Source organism: Poecilia latipinna, unplaced genomic scaffold (genome assembly GCF_001443285.1).
Source record: "Poecilia latipinna isolate Pla-1442-1.1 unplaced genomic scaffold, P_latipinna-1.0 Scaffold176, whole genome shotgun sequence".
Lineage (NCBI taxonomy): Eukaryota > Metazoa > Chordata > Actinopteri > Cyprinodontiformes > Poeciliidae > Poecilia > Poecilia latipinna.
Window position 1 is genome coordinate 130,340 of NW_015112792.1, and position 20,074 is coordinate 150,413.

The window sequence follows — 20,074 nt, forward strand, 5'->3', positions numbered from 1 at the left end:
TCGGGGAGCTCATCATCCAGGAACAACTGCTGAGTGTTCTGCCCTCTGATGTAAGGACCTGGGTGAAAGAACATGAGCCTGAGGATGGTCTGACTGCGGCAAAGTTGGCTCTACAGTACATGAACGCACGGCGAGGAGGAGCAGCACGTTTCTCCAACCCTGCACCACGACCTGCTCAACCAGCTGGACATCAACATTATGCCAGAGAGCTAAGCCAGGAGGTTAAAGGTACCACCAGTTCTGTGAATCAACCATCTCATGGTAAGCCACTGATTTGCTATTGTCAGCAGCTGGGCCACAAGGCTTCAGTGTGCCCAATAAAGAAGACTAAGTTTACTGGTTCCTGCTATGCTCCTAGAACTGAAAATCAGGCTGGAGTCAAAAACTTTGAAACTAGAACTCATAAAACTGACTGTGAATGGACAGCAGGTGACTGCATTAATGGACAGTGGTAGTTCCACATCACTGATAAAAGAGACTCTTGTACCTGTTGGATGTGTGAACTATGAAAAGAAAACTGAGATTTTGTGTGTGAATGGAGATTGTCATGTTTATCCAAAAGCAGAAGTGACTGTCATTATTGATGATCAACCATTTGCTAACCGTTGGTGTGGTGAAAAACCTACCTTTTGATGTCATTTTGGGTACAGATTTACTTGTGATGTTTCATCTTTTGGGAGAAGTACAAACTGAGGGGGACAAAGTTAGCAATGTTTCCTGTCCTGTGATTACTCGTTCTCAGGCCAAAGAACAAGTTGGGTCTTTACCTGATTTTGATGAGTTTGTTTGAGGTTTCAAAGAGGTCTAGAAAATCCAGAAAGCAGAAAAAATTTAGAAAAAGTTAATGCTGAGTGGAAATGTGTTAACAGATTTAACAGTAGATGACATGTGGAAAGCACCTGAAAATATTGATACTTTACAGAAACAGGATGTGTCTTTACAACCTTTGTTTGACCGAGTGAGTGAAACGACTGAAGCTAAGTGGAGTGGGAGAGAAACTTTTTTGATAAAAGATGGTGTATTGTATGCCTGTAATGAAAAACAATGGTTAGTTCCAACTAGCTGTAGGGTACTTGTAATGCATTTAGCACACACCAGGGCACTTGGGGCGTCACAAAACATTTATGCGTGTCATAAATGACTTTTACTGGCCGTCAATATACAATGACATTAATACCTTATGTGCTTCTTGTCACACATGCCAGAAGACTCGTCCCGTTTGGAAGTCAGATCGGGCGCTCCTCCAGCCACTACCTGTCATCTTCACTCCTTTTCATAAGGTTGCAATGGACATTGTTGGACCCCTAGTGAAGAGTGGCTGTGGTCATCAGTTCATCCTGGTAGTATGTGATTATTCCACCTGATTTCCAGAGGCTTTTCCACTGCATACCATTACTGCTCCTGCAATAGTTCAAGCTCTGGTCCAGCTGTTTCAAGAGTTGGAATCCCAGATCAGATTTTGACAGACCAGGGAACTAATTTGACCTCTAATCTCCTAAAACTCTTTCATAAACAGCTTGGGATCTCAGCCATCAGGACGACGCCTTACCATCTGCAAACTGATGGACTGGTTGAAAGGTTCAACCAGACAAGGAAGAGGATGCTGCAGAAGTTTGTAAACGACACTGGCAGAAATTGGGACCGCCGCTGGTTACCATTCCTTCTCTTCGCCGACAACTAGGACCCACCACCTATGAAGTCTACCATCCTGACAAAAAGAAAGCTACACAGACTTACCATGTGAACTTGTTGAAGGAGTGGAAAGAACAATCATGTCCAGCTCCAGAAACATCATGCCTGTTGAGGTCAGTGGAGGAGGTTCCTGGCATTGAAGTCATGGCTGAACAGTCAACCCCCAATCTCAGTAACTTGACCTCACATCAAGCCTCACAGCTTCAGCAGATCTTCCAGAGACTGTCTCCTCTCTTTTCTCCTAATCAAGGTGGGACCACCTAAATTGAGCATGCAATTCGACTGAAAGAGAAACAGGCAATTCATCAACGCCCATATAGAGGTCCACAACAGTTGGTGGGGCAGCTGTGAGATGAAGTCGAGACCATGCTAACATCAGGTGTTATTGAACCTTCAAACTCTGAGTGGTACAGACCAGTAGTCATTGTGTGCAAGAAAGATGGCTCACTACGGAGTTGCATTGATTTCAGAAAGCTTAATGCAGTTTCAGAGTTCGAAGCCTATCCCATGCCCAGGGTGGATGAGCTGCTGGAAAGGATTGGAAAAGCCAAGTTCATTACCACCCTTGACCTGTGTAAAGGGTACTGGCAGGTTCCATTGGAGCCTTCAAGCAGACAGTACACAGAATTTCGTACTCCTTCTGGTCTTTTCCAGTTTACTGTGATGCCATTCGGCCTGCATGGTGCTCCAGCCACCTTCCAGCGGCTAATGGACAAAGGGTTGCGAGGAAGTGAAGACTACAGCGCTGCGTACCGAGTGTTTTCTAATTGAGTATTATATTTTGATCACAAGTTTATCTATCTATCTATATATCTATATATATATATATATTTTCTTCTTGGTATTATTTATTATTATTTTGTTTACTTTAAGAGTTTACCTGAATTAGAAGTAATTGTTTAGTTGTTTTCGCTTGCTTGTTTTTTGCTGTGGGCGGAGCCTGTAGCTTAAAAGCAGGGCTTTGTTCCACTTTGAGTCAGTCTGTGGCTAGACTCCTGAGAAGTAACACTGAAAGTGATGAACTTTTGCACTAAAGGTACTGCTGTTTGTCCGTTTTAACCTGCCCTAGACGTCCTTTGTACATGTTCTGCACCTCTCTGATTTGTTCACCTGAAGAAAAGCTTAATAAATTTCACTAAAGTGATCTCTGGCCGAGACCAGTCGTTTATGTTTGACCAAGTCATAAGAGAACCCCGTCACATATGGTGTCAGAAGTGGGATTATGGCGAACGAAAGAAGAGGATCTCGTCTGGTGAAGCAAAGATCTAGTCTTCGATCACAATCAAAGATGAAAGAACAGGTGGCTGACAAAACATGGGAGAGCATATCAATGACGCATGGATCAGATGAGGAAGGTGAACCAAAACCTGGCCCCAGTGGATCAAGTGCGTTTTTCACTTTGATGAAGGACTTTATGGCAGGTCAGCAAAAGCGAGAGAAAGCAGGTCAGCAAAAGCGAGAGAAAGCAGGTCAGCAAAAGCGAGAGAAAGAGCTGCTGAAAGAACTGCGAAACCTTAGGATGTCCCTACAGCAACCACAGCAAGAACCACTTCCTCACCTTCAGTCAGGAGTTGATGCAGAACAAAGTGATGATGACGATAACGATGATGGTGATGACGACGACAGTGATCAAGAACAGGTGGCTGACAAAGCATGGGAGAGCATGCCAACAATTCATGCATATTTGAGGAATCGTTGAATCTATGGGATGTCTAAACACTTGTTCAAAGCGTTACCTATTTACCCAAAGCTTGGCCTTAGTTCCCAGCTTCGTCTCTGCTCCACTAGACTGGCGGTAGCAGCAATTAGCAAACATCTGGTGGAACTGCATTTCTGCTGAGCGTAGGAACTACATGGTTCTTATGAACGTTCTTAAGAACTAGGAACTAAACCATACCTAAGAACGCTTGTAAATGCCATCAATGGATGGCTTGAAGAAGCATTGCGTGATGACGTGCTGAAGTGTCAGAAAGGATAGGGGGTTCTTAAAGAGACAGGGGCCAATTTCAAGGTGTTGGATATAGCAATGATCAAAAGTCAAATTTCTTTTCAGTTATGTTTGATACAGCAAAGCCCAGAATATAAATGATTTTCTATGGTGGAAGGTACATCACAGTTCGAGTTGTCATGAACCTTGTAATTAGCATTAATTTCTCTGACTTTGGGGAGCTCTGGCATGGCTATCTGAATGGTCTTCTTTACTGCAGGTAAGATCAGCTGCTGTGGCTCTGCCGCTGAGTGGAACTGTGTAAAATGGTTCCTCATGTTTGACATATTTTAGATTACCAAGATAAAATGGTGAGGCTGCAGGATGCAGTTGAATGTCAGTTTAGGTGATCATTTTATGCTTTGTTCTGTTTTAACCTTCCTCAAAATTGCCATGCCATACATTAACAGGAAAGTTATCAAGTCTTGGTGTTTGTTAATTGAGTCAGAATCGTCAACATCTGGATAGATTTTATTTCCCACCCATAAAGTGTGTATGGAACAATTGTTTGATAATCAATTCTTCAGATTAACTTAAATCAATAACGGCACACTTGAATTTTCCCTGCAAAATTTGTCTAAACACACACACACACACTCTGAATGCTTCAACTTCTTATCTTTCCGTTTGATGTCTATTTAGGGGACAGTGTCTCAGTAAAATGATATTCTTCAGCTTTAAGACAAGGGTGAAACCTTACTCTCTTCCCTCCTTGAAACTTGACTAACAAGATAAGAGAAGAAAAGAATAGATTAGAAAAGAAAGTGAGCTAGGGGCTGCCAGTCCCATAAAAAGACCGCCTACCTGAGCCAGAGGGAGAAAAACACATCAAACGTAAATGCCACGTTTTAATAGAGGTAGGTTTTCAAATGGCAGGCAGATAATACTACAGTGTGAGGTAACGGCAAAATAAAAACACTTTCTGCTTCAGTAAGCTAGCAGACGCCACGACAAGACGAACCACTCTAACCAGCCAGACCAGGTATGTTTGACTGCAGTACGTTAAGAGTGAAACATTGTTTGGGGAGTTGTAAAGGTAGCTCAAACAGGAAGTTAAGGGAGACCTAGCAGGATATAACAGTGTGTTTATTCAATGCTCAGGACAGGGCAAGAGAATCGAACATACAGTGTGAACACAGGAACATGCAATATGCTCAACAACTAATATGAACATATCAATCAGCACAAACCTGAGCAGCACATTTAGACTATTTTATGTGAAACAATTTACATCTGTTCATTTGGGAGTCTGGAAAATAAGACAGCCTCCCAGAGCTAAATGATGTGCTGACTACAGATCTCTGCAAGACCCAATTGCAGCACGCTATCAATACTGTCATAAATTTAGGTAAACTGAAAAAGAAATGCAGCAGTGAGAACATATTTTATACACAATACAGTGAGTCTTAGCTAGTTAATAAAGCTCAGCAACCAAGCCAAGCTAATGATTTGTACCAAATCAAATTGGAAAGAAGGATAGGTCAAGCCTTCTGAACGCAGGTTAGTTGTAACATTATGACCACTGATGACAAAGTGAAGAACACCACTCAAATTCTTAAGAGGTTCTGCTGGGAAGGTCTATGTCCTGGTATTCACAGGAATGTTACTTTTGATAAACTACCTTGATGTAGATACCTAAACAATTCTGTTTTCCAGTCTAACTCTTAAAATACATTAACACCACTTTATCCCTCCCCTAGCAGGACAGCAGGAGGTCTGGCTAATAACAGCTTAAGAACGGCTTAAAGAAGACAACATAGCTGTTTTCAAACATGCACCAAAGTCTTGAAAAGTTGCAGCAACGTGGTCTGTCAGCTGCATTCGCTGAAGGCTTCAACTTATTTTTATATCACCTAAAATAAATCAACTCTTGGAAGAATAATAGTCACATCACGTTTAGTGAATGAGAAAAAGAGTGTGTACGATAAGGTCCAATAATAACTATGATGAACTTCATATCAAGGAGAACAAGTGAAAGAAAAGCTAAAGTGGTGAGATCTGTCCCCTCACTGTATTCTAAGGTTGCAGGTGACCCTAAATTGACCTTATTATGTTTACAGCTGTGATTCTTGTTGTTGTGCTGCTAACTTGACCCCTTGTAGACTGAGACTTATGTTGGGTCAACCCAGCAAACTGGATGTCAACTAGTATTTTTACCACTGCTTCAAAGTCCCACCAACAAATTATACAAGACAGCCTTTTTGCATGATATCCTTTATCTAGAAAGAAAGCAAAACTGATTGCACTTTCCAAAGAAATTTGAAGAAAAATAACTTAATCTGACAGCTTCAGAACACCAAAGATAAAGCTTTTCAATATTCTCTTTTTAAATAATAAGTAAAAAAAAATAGTGATGTAATAAAAATCTTATCTCTATAATAAGATAACATTTGTAACCAAAAAGAGGACGAGATGAAGCAAGAATAATTAGCTGTTTCGTTGGTTTTTTGGGGACTTTCCTGATATGGAACCATTACTTTCATGTATGAACAGTTTTTTTTTTTTTAATAAACCTTCATAGTTACCTCCCTCCCTCTAGTCTGAGCTCTGGTGTGATGCTGCTGTGCTTTAACAGGAAAGAAGAAGAGGAAACGAGATGATCTCAAGTGGGAGGAATGCTGCTGTTTAGCAATCCTCAGGACGTGGTCATGGATTGCTTGGAGGTCCTAAACACTGATGAACACCAATAAAAGCTCAGGGTGTGCTGACAACATCGTGAATTTTTAAACCCATTTTCTCACACTTTTTTTCCCTCTCACTTCACTACTATCTTATACATTAAGTTTGTAAAAAAAAAAAATCACTTTTGATCATTTTGATTAGAAGTTGAAAAGACACCAATGCATACTAAAGTATCAAGATTTCCCAATCTAAAACAAATACATTTAACAAACTTTTCTTAATCATACAGCCTGATTCATTCTGAAAGCTTTTTATGTGGAGACGTGATTGCTGTGTTTATAAATATGCATTTTTGTTCACGTGGTAAGTAAAAATAAAATTCTTTGCTGCTCTGAAATCGCCTTTATATAGTTCAGAAGAATCCAGTGGAAAGATGATGATTATATGCACACTTCTCCAGCGGATGGCAAAAATCGGCTTAAACTGGAAACACAAAAAACAAAAACAAATTAAACCACAATAAAGAAGAAGTGTGAAATATGATAAGGAACAAAAGCAAAAGGCCAACATCATTGGTTAGACAACCACAGCACGATTCTCTGTGCCAGCTGAGCACAAACATCTGCTACATTCTGTTATTTCGGTCATCTTAGTGATTTGCTTCAGCTTTTGTTAGGCATCACAATTATCTCATACGAATTTCCCTTTTGTCTGCATGAATATTTGTAGGACAGTAAAATGCTGATGTCATTATGACTCTACGTCAAAGTTGTTTCATTGCAAACAGGTAGATGTAATCCAGTGACAACTTTTTCATTACAAACTTGCTTAGATGGAACCACTAAAATATATTTTTTCTATAGTTGGATGGGGAAATCATGATCTGAAGTCTGTTTTTGCTATGCACCCTAAGCAGAAAGACCTCAACACTGTTTATTTATTGCAACTCGTGTCATCATAGCTTTCACCAACATTATCACACATGCATGTTTTTCTAATATCATCTTGCTCTACTCCGTTGTCTACCTCTGGTAAAAAAACTAATCAGTTTTGTGCAACTTCTATGTTCTGAAGTTTCAACACGTGTTGCTTTTTTAGTTTCTGAATTGTGTCACATTCTCATTCTGTGTCTCTCCCTTAATGGAAATTTGTCATGTTGAAACTGAGACTGCAGTTGAATCTTCTACTAAAGAGTGAGATCATCATCAGTCAGGAAACCAAAATGTTCGGTTACTGTTGAATAGGCCCCTTATAGATCACCGTTGTGTGTTCAACACTCAACCACTAACCCCTGCGCTGCAGATCGTTTTGTCAATCACGAATGACAAAGTGATAGATCACATGGTTGTGTGAACTTTCAGATCAAGATCAAGATCAAGATTGTGGACTCAAAGTGTTGAGGGCAATAACTCAACAGCTCGGACATGAGAATGTGCAATAAGAGTTGCTTTGGGCATTTCCCCAACAATACACAAAAGCCGACAAAGCAAATAAAGCCAAACTATTAAGTGAAATTTGGGTGCTATTAGTCAATCATTTGCTAAACAACAGCACAACCTTTGCTAAGCACCAGTTCTGGGTATTTGCCTTTGGTTTTTCTAATATCCAGCAGTCTACAGCCCATAGGCTTGATTTAAAACAATGCTTCTTCCAGCTGCTGAGACTCAGGTTAGAGGACGCTCCTAATACTGCCCGAGTGCTACACATCTGAGGCTCAAATGCGACTTGAAATGCAAAAACAAAACTGGTGAACTAGACTGAAGGATGGTAGGCAGTTCAGATTTTTGTTTCAGCTCAGCCCTTAGCAAAGAGTCATTTCCACACGTGTATCCACTGTGTCTTTTGTAGAGTTGCTGTTCGCCATCATTCCTCAAGACTTATTCATGTTGCAGAAGCTGCTCTAACCATGCTTCTTTCAAAAAAATATTTAACAAATATTACTCTGCTCCTACAACAACCAACACAGTTATTGGGAAGTGTGGATGAAGGAAAAATTAGTCAGAGATGCGAAACACTGACATAGTTGAGTCAGAACATGAAAGACCGAGCAACAAGCCAAAAATGAATAAACATTTACCTTACATCCAAAACATATTCTCAAAAGCTCACTTTATGTCATCATACTGACAATACAAACGGGGGGAAAAAATAGTTGATAGGCAACATTTACCCAACCGATATTCATAAGTCCAACAAATGACAATAGCAATGTAATGTTTGGACCATTGTTTAGGGAGGTGGAACAATGTTAACATGCAGGGACTGATTTGCCAATTTAGAACACAGAGGTCCAAATATGTAGTTATTAGTTCCCCAAAAATACAAAGTATCCCATTTGGGATTACTTTGATTTTAAATGGGATGAAAAGATAAACCACAAGATGTAAACAAAGCAGTTTTGTACTTGTGCAGTTTCAACAAACGTGACAAACTTGCAACTTCGCATTTACCATCCGGCTGATTACGCTATGCAATCACCAGGTATTGCAGCTCCATCAGCAAGCTCTGAATAAGCTTTTCACCAGCAGAAATATAGGTAAAAACAAAAAGGACAGCCCCGGACACAGCGCACGTTGAATGTAAATATCTTGCAGAGAAAAATTAATTCCAAATGAAGTCCTAAATTGCTGGAAAACATACATATCGGCCAAAATCACACCTTCTAGACTCACAACTAAAAATAACCACCTGAGCACACTGCTAAATCCAAATAACGATAAACATGGTTGTTTTTCTTGTCAGAGCATTTCTATGCTTTATCCAGAAGAAATAGCTTATTATCCTTTCTTCTGCTTATGCTAGTTTTATTGTGTTTCTGTCATTGATTACCTGTGAATGCACCAAATATCTCAAAAACAGTTATAACTGTAATTATACGGAAGAACATATGTTCACTTAATGTTTTTGTTTTAGTTGTTTACTGTTTTATTCTTGTATTTAAATGCATAAATGTTAAATAATAAATAGTTTCCCCGTTAGCTGAGCATGAATGTTAGCAAATTCAAGTAGTTTTCCAAGTTGAAAAAATAAAAAAAAGTGTTAGTTTGGGTGTGCCTTTATTCTGACTACAGACGAATACAGAGCCAGAACTGAGAAAGTTTCAATAGCCCATTAACGTCAACTCTTTAGCATACAGGTTTGTAGAGCTATTGTTCCTTAGATGAGGGTTCACACCTGCCCTCATTTTGGGGGTGGGTGGGGAGGTTGACCTCTTTCTGGGTAAAACTGGTTGGCAAATAATATTAAACCAGATGATGATGCAACAATATGCGACGTCTGTTGTAAGAGGGAAAAAAAAGACATTCTTCCTACATCAATATCAGAATTTTAAAAAGGCATGCATAAAATGACTGCACAAGTATAAGAGTAGCAATCAAAGGAGCAATAAGGACACACATTCAATAAAACACACTCAATAAGATATTCTAGGGCTCCATAAGTCCTCTGAAGCACATGGTACCCAAATGCAAACCCACATATGTACTAAAAATAAATGTTCAGTCTTATCAAACAACTCCAAGCCATAACAGTCTTGTGTTGCAGTACTTTGTTTTCTTTCCCTACCTGCAGCACAGAGCTCAGAGTGGTCACTCAGCATAAAGCAATGTAGCAACTCAGTCAGTGTTGAAGATGAAAACTGTAATCTAAGCCTCTGTTTAGCCGTAGAATCAACAAACTAAATCCAGGGCCATTTAGACCCAAAGTCGAACAAGAATGAGCTGTAATGTGTTGTTCCCTAATCAAAACTAATCAGGAAACCAGACCTGGGCAGGTCTGTAAATGTTACTGTTTAAAAGTTAACTGGATCATCATCACAGTGTTTTATTTCCCTCCTTTCAGGAAGCAGGTAAAACTCCTCAGCTCTCCCAGACAGACAGCTACCTTACAGCTACAAGAACTTTGCCTCCACAAAGCCCAACCCCCCTTTGTGAAAGCACAACAACTTCCCATCAACCTTGGAGGAAGTGATGCAATGCAAGTCTCTGCCTCTCTGATTTGCACTTGAAAGTTAACATGAAAATGCAGATCAGATGCTCAGACACAGTGCAACTTTCTCCTACCTGAGTCAGAATCTTTCTGGTCTCCATTTGCTCCGGCAGTGAAGGGTAGCTTCCTTTTAGGGGCCTTTTCTTTCATCTCTTTGACCCCATCACTGCGATCCAATTTGGGAGTTTTATTTGTCAACACTTTATCCTGCAAAAGAGACAAAATAAATTACTAAGACTTCTTTAAACAGCATAGAGAACATGTGCACAGATGAAGCAAAGGGAAGGCGATTTCAACTCCTGCATATCTGTTAAGAGTAAAACTTAAAATAGACCACAGCAATCTGTGGTTCCTGCAGTCTACTTAATTTTCAGTGCCTTTTTCTGCACCGACTTTTCCAACCTCTGTGGGGTTTTCAAACCATTTTTCCATGAAGTTCTTTCCTAGATTACCTCCCCACAGTCACAAAAAAGAAAAGAAAAAAAAAAAACAAAAAAAAACATGGGGATAAGAGGCCAAGCTGACGCCTGCTCGGTTCTGTGGCCTAAGGCTGCTGGAAACAATCACGGCACCAAACTTATCAGCCATCAACAGATGTAGATACCTTCATGTGCTTCCAACCTGTGCTGCCGTGTTTTAATAGTTTGGATCAAAAAAACAGGAGGATCAGAACATTTGTGGTTAACCATCTCTTCCTGCATCGTGGCACATGGCACAATGCAAAGTACAACAGCGGATTAAAAGTTAACAGCTATGAAATGTTTTAAAGCTTGTATTTAAAACAATGCGTGTCACCAGGCTGCTTCCTGGTGAAGTGAAAGAGGATGTACTAAACAAGCACAAATAAACCAAATTAAACCCCACTTTTCAGCTACTCATTTTCATTCAAACTCAAACATCTTCATATTTTCTCTCAGCAATAACTTGCAGATATGTGTTAGATAAGTCCTAATCTTGCAAGGAGACACGGCAGGCCGGCTGCACCACTGTTTGCATCAAAATCATGTGCAAAAACAAAGGCAGGGAAAAGTTGGGGTCTGATCTGCTGCTGAGGACACAAAGCTAGCCACAATGTTGAATCAGTTTCTCTGAATAAAGAGGAAGAGAACACATACAGCACAATACTCACTGTTGTCACTGACCCGATTCTACAACTCCATCTAGATATGTGAGCAAATTCGTAAGCCTGCTGAACAGCTTCTGCTTTGTCTGGTTTTTGACTTACTAAACAGAATCAGTGGCAACTTATTGAGGATGTTTTTTGTTTTTTTTTCCTTCCAAGTTAGAAAGATATTAAGGCTTCTTTCTGTCATATTCGTCAATTATTGCACAATCTCAATGAGTGGTATTTTACTTATTTAAAATCTGTTAAGAAAACATAATTGCTTCATAAGGAATCTTTGTTTTTCTTAAAATATTTTCTTTAAACCCCAGAACTGTTGCTCATAGATTACAAAACTACTACGCAAGGTAGTATTTTAGTTTTGTATAACATTCAGCTGTGCATTTATTTTATTTAGTTGTTTTTTTTCCCTAGTACTTTGGTCAAAACAATTCTATTTTTGTTTTTATTTTCCAATTGCTATCATCAGTGCAAAATTACTGTTTGAAACATCACAATCATAAATGACTATTTGGATCAAATTTTTGATTGAATATCATATTTCAGGTGACATTCATTATTGAAATATAGCATGCAAGTGTATTTTGCCCAGTTGGATGGTTTCAAATTGCATTTGAAACACTATGTATATTGAGTGAGATGGTAAAGTGCAGAAAAAAGCGGGGAAATTGTAATGATGAAAGTTAAGAGTCAAGACAATGTGGTTTAATTGTAATCTACATCGCCGTCACAATATTTAGCGAGGTTTACACCTTTTGCTAAAATCGAACAGCTCAACATGAGAGCCACAGAATTACTGCACCTACTGAAATGTAGCTTTTGATTCACTTCTAATACGAAGCTTGCAGTTCCTAAGCTGACCCATCAGAACATACCGTACTCAACTACTTGAGAGGGGTGTAGCCTCTCCAGCTTTTGTTTTTAAAGGAAATGCACAAATATGCAGAAGCAATTAGCACCTTCCAGGCTGGGTCCTAGGAAGATTAAATGACCTTTAATCAGAGACACTTTAAATACACCCTTCGCTGCCAAGTTTGTGGAAAACAGAACCTTCAAGAGCAAGTTGAAAACAAATATGATGTTAGAAAATGTAACGGATCTGCCAGTCTTCTGGCAAATATATTATAATCACAATCATTACTGAAAAATTATGATATGACACATTTAAGGAAATCAACTAAAGGAAATAAACTTTAAGACATTGACTAGAAGAAGTCCAAATGAAACCTTTGCTGTTTTGGAGACATGAGAGAAATAGTTACAAAGCTTATAAATATCTGTAGCTGTTTTGCTACATGGTGAAGATATTTTTGTCCAAGAGGTTTAGGATCATGACGAAGACACACGCACACACTCAATTCAGCTTAATTTCCTGTCCTACCTTCTCTTCTCATTCATCTTTAACCCAAGGCTGGATTTTCTATTATGTGTCAACTCTTCAAGCCCCTCCCACTGTCCTGCCCTGCCCCAGTCATAAGACCATGACGTCATGGTACAGTAGAGACAAACACTGTCTGCTACAGTGAACTAATCTCTCAGTCTACACTCAGCTATACAAAGGCTTCTGCACCAGCACACATAAAATAAGCAAAAGCATGACGGAGATAACTGAGCAAAAGCTACATGCGAGCTGAGAGGACAGCTACAGAATGTGTAAACACTTCTCTAAAGCAGAGGGGGGGGGGGGAAATCACCAAGTGCAAATATATTTTTGTTAAATTAAATGTTAATGCTTTGATAAGAGGACCTTCTTTTGATCTTTTTTTTTGTCAGATTATAGCCTATTTGGTGGTCTCTTAGCAGTGACTGCTCTTTTAATCTCACAATGTTTTTCCCACCCCCTTGCACCTTTCCCCTCCTTCCCTCTCTCTCTCTTCCCCTCCCTCCCTTCGTGGCAGAGTCTGATGCAATCCTTTGCAGAGGGCTGTAAATCTACGCCTGCATAAGCAATGCCTCTCTTTGCCAGTCAGTGTCGGCAGGTTAACTGTTGATGGAAACCATGACCATCATCGCGCCGTGCAAAACATTTTGTCGATCCGCACGGTAAAGCTCTACCCGCGTTCAATTAATGGGGACACCGTCCCCATTCTAGTTCACATTAAACAGTGAAGGTGTCTGATGTGGCAGAGCTCAAAGTGTACCTGTGAAATCTGCCTGGAATATATTGTTTTTCTATGAGTTACTCATGTTAAAAAAATTCAAGCATGAAAAAGACGTTACATAACTGTGTTAATAAGGATGTGGTAACGTTGACAATTGAGCAACAGACAAACATAAAAGATTGCAGGTACTACACGTTGCATATGATTTTGAAAGCATTTATTCAAGCATCTACTGACAGATTAACGTGGATGGAGAAGAAAAAAATATATACAGATCTAAGTGATGAGATCAACTTTACATGCGAATTACGAGTAAGCAGAGACAGACCAACTGGACACGCAGATAGAGATCGTCTTTTAAGCTTTACTTTTTTTATTTTCTCTGTATTATACAAATGCTGATAACATATGGTTTTACAGAGCTTTTTAATAATTACCTGCCAATTAAATGTTTTAAAACATTAACTTTGCATGGTTAAATGTAACACTGACTGAAATTCATTCAATGCAGAGCAGAGAATAAAAATTAAAGACATTAATATTCAGAACAATCTTTTAAAGTGACCAATTCTACAAGATCACACCATCTTATTTTCATGTGGTAAGCTTCTGCTTTCTTGGACAACAAGCCGTAGTTATTTTTGGATTAGGCTGTCTCGGTGCTTTCTGTCTGTTTATGTAATAACCCAGGCAGACGTTTTAAGAGAAGTATACCATTTCAATCGGCACCAAATTGCACTCGTCAACGCATAAGATTTGAAAAGCAGCAGTAGCCAGAGAAACATCCCAACTCCATAGTTAGAAAACAGTCTTACAAAATACTAATTTGTATTCCGACAAACTGCGACGATAATGAAAATGCCGCACGTTAATTTAAATTTGGTCAGCGAGAGTCAACAGCCATCCCATTCCTTTGCTGGTTAGATGCTGAACCCTGCATGCGTTTGGTGACCCGACACCGTCTCAAGTGGAATAAGTCTGGTGAAGTGGCCGTCTATATGGCACTTAATGGATGAAAAATGTGCACGGGAAGACAAAACAGGGAAAGAACGCAGACAGTGTGGTGAAACTGTAATGGAACTATAATCATGTAATCACTGGATGTAATTCAGGGTAATTCCCAAGTTATTTTCTGATATTCGCCAAAGGTTTCTGTGTAGTCAAGTGTTATTCAAGACGGGGCTTAAAAGAACAAATATTTTATTTAAGACTTTTGCTGACCAATAAAAAATTCTCGCTTGCATCTGGGGACAGCTCCAAATCATAACACTTTAAAGGGTTTTCCGTACCTTTTTCCCACCCTGCTTTTCCACCATGTCGGTGTTGAGTGGGAAGTGGTCCAGCTGGGGGGTTTTAGAACCCCCACCTTTGGGCATCGTTCAGATCTCCCCACGCCAAGCTTCATTCACGCTGCCATTGCATCGTCATCGACAGTCTGTGAAAAAGAGAGAAACAGAAAGAAATTGTAAAAGGAGGTTAGCACCTGGGTGCGACATGACTATTCACTTGTTCACACAATGCAGTCATCAACACTACGCTGGGAAAAGCCACAGACGTTCTTCAGGGTTTCTGTACAATTCAGGAAGTTAAATTTGAGAGGCTTTAAAGACCTTTGTAGGACATGATTTGCACTTTCAAGTCAAAAGAATTATAAAAGATCTTGAGTTATTTATTGATAATCGTTTGGATTCATTTAAAACTAAAGTTTGACTTTTTATAAGTCAATTCGTTAAACATAGTATATCCTCAAGTTGGTTTTTGTTAGATCTGGCATTATTCTCCATCGCTTCTATATCTAGTCGACCCAGTTTTGCCCCCTCAACGTTTTCTTTTTGTTTTGTTTTTCCCTTAATGGCTACTGGCAACACATTTAGGTCAAATATTGAAACCCTTATTTGAAAGCCAAACCATCTTAAATGCAAAGTTAGCCATGATGAAACTGAGCTGATAGTAGATAATATATCAAGAACATTTTGAATTTAATGCCCTAGACAAAATACAAAAAACAGTCTCATGAGAAGAACTTGCAGGTTTACTGAAAAATGTGAATATTTTAGTTTCATCACAGTTTATGAAACCTGAATTGCTCAGCAGGCAGTGCATTTCTCAAAACAAAAATAAAAAGCAAAAAAACAAAACACCCCACTAGAATTAATATATATATAAAAAAATAGAAAAATAAGTAAAATGGAGATATCTGATGTACAAAGAAATACTTTTTAGGAACCTGCAGAATTAAATCTATCTCAGTTTGCCCAATTTTAAGGTGGCACAAACAGCAACACATCAAAAATAAAAATAATTCAAGGATAAATAAACTGAATGCTCTAATGACAACTGGGCAGCCCATGCAACATGTAGTGTAACCCCATGTTTTGGGATCCAAAGCAAAATCAAGACAGCCAAGGAATGTCTTCAGAAACATGACAGGCATGTCTAAACAAAAACCCAAACAGCCACTTACAGCCACAGCAAGCCAATCTTTGTAATTGTGGGCTTTAGTATGTACCAATTTACAACATACCTACCATTTTCACTGAAAAAGTTGGGCCACCACATCAACACCACCAATAATTCTACCTGCTTAGGTTAATGTGAGCAGTTTCCAAAGCAAAAGATGCTTTGTTTTCAGCAGCATCTTTTGTGGGTAGTGGTAGTTCAACACAAGAAAATGTGCATTTCTATCTACCTCCTTCCTGCATGTACCTCTGCTTCTCAGGGCCATGAATTACTCATACAGTAGCTCTCTAAATTCTCCTTTCAATAAAACATTTTCTTCTCTGCGTCAAAGTATGATCGTCTCCTTGACTGAGTGAGTGAACAGATGAGACCATGGCAGCATTATTTTTCCTCTACTGAGACACCAGCACTATCATCCCTGGCGCCACTTTCACATCCAGCCCTTCCCCCATCCCGTTCCCTCCACTCTGCTTTATCCTATTGAAGGAACGCTATTTATATCCTTCCAGTCAAATCAGTCACTTCAAGGGAGTCAGCAAGCCAACCAGATCAGCTCGGCTAAAGTGGACGACAGATTCGCCCCATTTACTGTTGTATGAAAGAGAGTCGCAGCAAACCCCGGGCCCCTTTCCTCTCTTCTGTGCTTCATTGTTACTCCCACTGTGTTACTGGTAGGCAATCAACTTCACGTCCTCTAAACTCCCACATCTCACCACAGCAAACAAAGTGGCAGGAAGGTCGTCTACTCTGAGAAATAAACAAACCTTGCAGCAACACAGACGCACACCTCAAACTAGGTCAGCTGGGCTTCTAGAACAATAATGCGCACTATTTTGGGACTACTATGATTGATGGTTCTAGCAGCGGAGCATTTCGCTGATTTGCGAAACACAAGAAAATGATGTTTGCAAGTAGGCAGTCGCACAGAGACACACACGGAGACGAACCCCGGTCAAAACCACAGGCATCATTTCCTTTGTAATTCTATCCCAGTCAAGACTTTCAAAATATCTGCTGACACCGTGAGTCTTTGTGTATACTGTATGCGCCGAAGCCGATTTCCTCCACATGTATAATTCTGTGCACACGAGTGAGGCGGACATTTGAGAGACCCCCGCCTAAAGGAAAAGGTAGTTTGATTGTAATTTGTCAAGTTGGATTTATTTTTAGCTCTTCAACTTTAAGAAGACAGACATAAAAAGAAAACAAGTTATAAATGTGCCTGCCACGTTTTCTTGTCACGCAGTGAGACAAGAGTAGGACAAGAGTAGACACCAAAACACTTTGAACAGCTGTTTCCACCAACACTAAAACATAAAAAAAAAGCAATTTTTAAAAATTTGTGTCATGCCATTAGCTTTAATCCTAATGCTGGTAATGTGCGCAATTTATGCAATGACATTCAGCTTTTAAAATAAACTGTTTCCATGAAGAAAAAAAAGACTGAGCTTATAGAGACAACAAAATAACTTAAACATTATGGATACAAATAAATTAGTGATCAGTGTACAATGGAAAATGAAACAGTTTAGACAAGACATTTCAATGGTAAAAAGCAACTTCATATAAACTATGAATGAGACAATAATAGTTCATGAATCTTTCATTTACTGCAACTACAGCTCCTAGATTCTGTCAACAGGAAGAGGCTTGATGCTTGGCGTTGGTCAGATTAGCGATGTCACCCAGCAGGACGAAGTAAAGCAAGGTGAGCTAGAAAGACGACCTTTTACAGAGAAGAGCAGGACCAGCCAGTTCTGCTTTTATTCTCGTCCAAGACTAAACAATTACTTTCATTTATGCATCGTATTCCTTTCTCCCTACACCTTCTCTATCCTCAGTGCCACTCCCTCTGCGGTCAGACAGAGGCCAACACTTCAGCATATTGCAGCATACTCTGTGTACTCTCACAGATGCACTGGCACACACCACAGGCTCACTGACGCTGGCATTATACTTCACTGCATGGGTGTCAACGCGGAGTTGGTTCGAAACCTAACGCAGTTTACTGAAAGAGCCATTCAAAAGGAAAACTAGCCATCTGACAACCAGGAAATATTATTTTTTCCAATAAACAAATCTATGCAAGGAGAAAAAAAAAACAAGAAAAAAGGAGAAAAACAACTAGACACATTCTCCTAAAATAATGTCAGGGTGTACAACAGTGTATCATTCTGGATCCATTTTATCATCACAATGATGAAATGGATCCTTAAAGCTGTAGCTGACCACAACTACAGCTTTAAGAGAAATTTAGCTATTTTTGTAGTCATTCATTGCAGCTTTGCACATCACTAAGCCCTCTTGGATGAACTTCTTTGCTCGTGGAAGTCCTTTTCTGAAAATACTGTGGAGCTTTTTGCTATTTTTTTCTCAGTAACAGAGAAATTCTGCTGAATCTTTTAATTCCTGTTGAACACGTTGTTACTGCTTTGTTTGTCCAGTAACACGAGCTGCCACTGGCTGCTAGACCTTATCAGGAGCTTTACTTTTGTGATTTCTAAAACTATTAGCCTCGCCGTAAGAAGCCATAGCCTCTCAATATTGATCTCGCGACAGACAACATGCACAAAGGTCAAATCTACAGAACTATCAAAACAAAATGGTCTGGAGAAAGGAATCAAACTAAATGAGCATAAATCATTTTTTAAACGGCCTCTCTCACTCTGGGTCAGATGGCTGCACAATCACTGGGAAGACTGCTGACTTGACAGATGTCCAGAAGCCGGCCATCGACACCCTTCAAAGGATTATTTCACTTTCTGAGGTAACTGGCAAGAAATCCATCCATCCATCCATCCATTTTCTGAACACCCTTGTCCCTCAGTGGGGTCGGGAGGGGTGCTGGTACCTATCTCCAGCTAACGTTCCGGGCGAGAGGCGGGGGACATCCTGGACAGGGCGCCAGTCTGTCGCAGGGCAACACAGACACACAACCATGTGCACACACACCTAGGGGCAATTTAGACAGACCAATTAACCTAACAGTCATGTTTTTTGGACTGTGGGAGGAAACCGGAGTACCCGGAGAAAACCCACGCAAGAAATATTACATTCAATACAATGTAAAAATTTTTTTGAGTTGTACCAATATAACTTAAATATGATCCCATAGCCTCTTTTCTCATCATTTTGATAAGGAAGCTTTCCTGACGGGGCTTTCAAAGACAATGTTATCGCTTCAGTCTACAACTTAGCCGTTTCAGGTTCCTGTGTTACTAAAATGGGGAAAGCCCTAGTTTTCCAGTTGAAAACCTGAGGACCAATATTAACAGCAGGAATTCATGATATTGCCAAAAAAAAAAAAAAAAAAAAAACTTCAGCCGTGAGACACAGCTGATTAATAATGAGGAAGGGAAAGACGGAGCAAAGACCAAAGCTCACAAACAGAGTGTAGAGAAAGAGAGAGGATAAAGGCGCAGAGATGAAGCCCTCTTGTTTGCTCTGACCCGAAGCCACTCCTAGCTCATAACACTCGCTCATTGTACACACAAAAACACACCTCAAATGTTCCACACTGACAGCTGAACAACACAACAGCTGCAAACAGGGATGGGCATATTTCTCTGTCAGGCATGGCTTGTGTTTTTGTGTGAGTACCAACCGACCCTACTGTATATTGCACAATCAGATACGAGTCAGCAGAGCGCACACCGACAGCCGGCTGCTATATCTGGGTAAAAATGGTGACAACAATGTTGTGCAGGTCAAAAGTTGCATTCGACTCCCCTTGTCAGACTTTCACTCTCCAGCGCCTACTGAGAATTATAATGTCAAGGAACAAAGAAGACTTTTGAGCTTTTTGTTTGTTTAAATGAAGCAATGTGCTCATATTTTATTTGCCAATGTATTTAATACATGATGTCTTAGGGTTACCATGGTATTAAAATATTACATTATCATTAAACCCTAAGCTAGTGTTTACCCTACAGTCTATTGACATGCTATGAGGGGAACAGTCTATAGAAAGAGAGCAGCAGCCGCTAGCTCTCCTGTTTAGCGTGCAAATAAAGCCAGCCTGGCTCAGCTGCTGTATCCTGGCAACCACAGCCCAGCTTGGCTGCTCAGACCTTGACCTGGGCCCATTCACGTTATTATATG

General features: G+C 39.9%; 1 protein-coding gene and 1 long non-coding RNA gene across 4 annotated transcripts in view; one reads left to right on the forward strand and one right to left on the reverse strand.

The window, feature by feature from the left end:
- The window catches only part of ankrd11 (ankyrin repeat domain 11), a 142,451-nt gene that overhangs the window by 24,848 nt on the left and 97,529 nt on the right, over positions 1-20,074 (reverse strand). For all 3 annotated transcript variants that reach the window (XM_015030235.1, XM_015030236.1, XM_015030234.1), the window contains 2 exons: positions 14,803-14,948; positions 10,363-10,495 (listed from right to left, as the gene is read on the reverse strand). In XM_015030235.1, coding sequence (XP_014885721.1) covers positions 10,363-10,495; positions 14,803-14,889 — 220 coding nt within the window. In that variant the 5' untranslated portion in view covers positions 14,890-14,948. The remainder of the gene's footprint in view (positions 1-10,362; positions 10,496-14,802; positions 14,949-20,074) is intronic.
- On the forward strand, positions 2,593-8,056 carry LOC106946106 (uncharacterized). The gene is made up of 2 exons (XR_001424694.1): positions 2,593-3,113; positions 3,162-8,056. It is a non-coding gene; the product is annotated as an uncharacterized LOC106946106 (long non-coding RNA).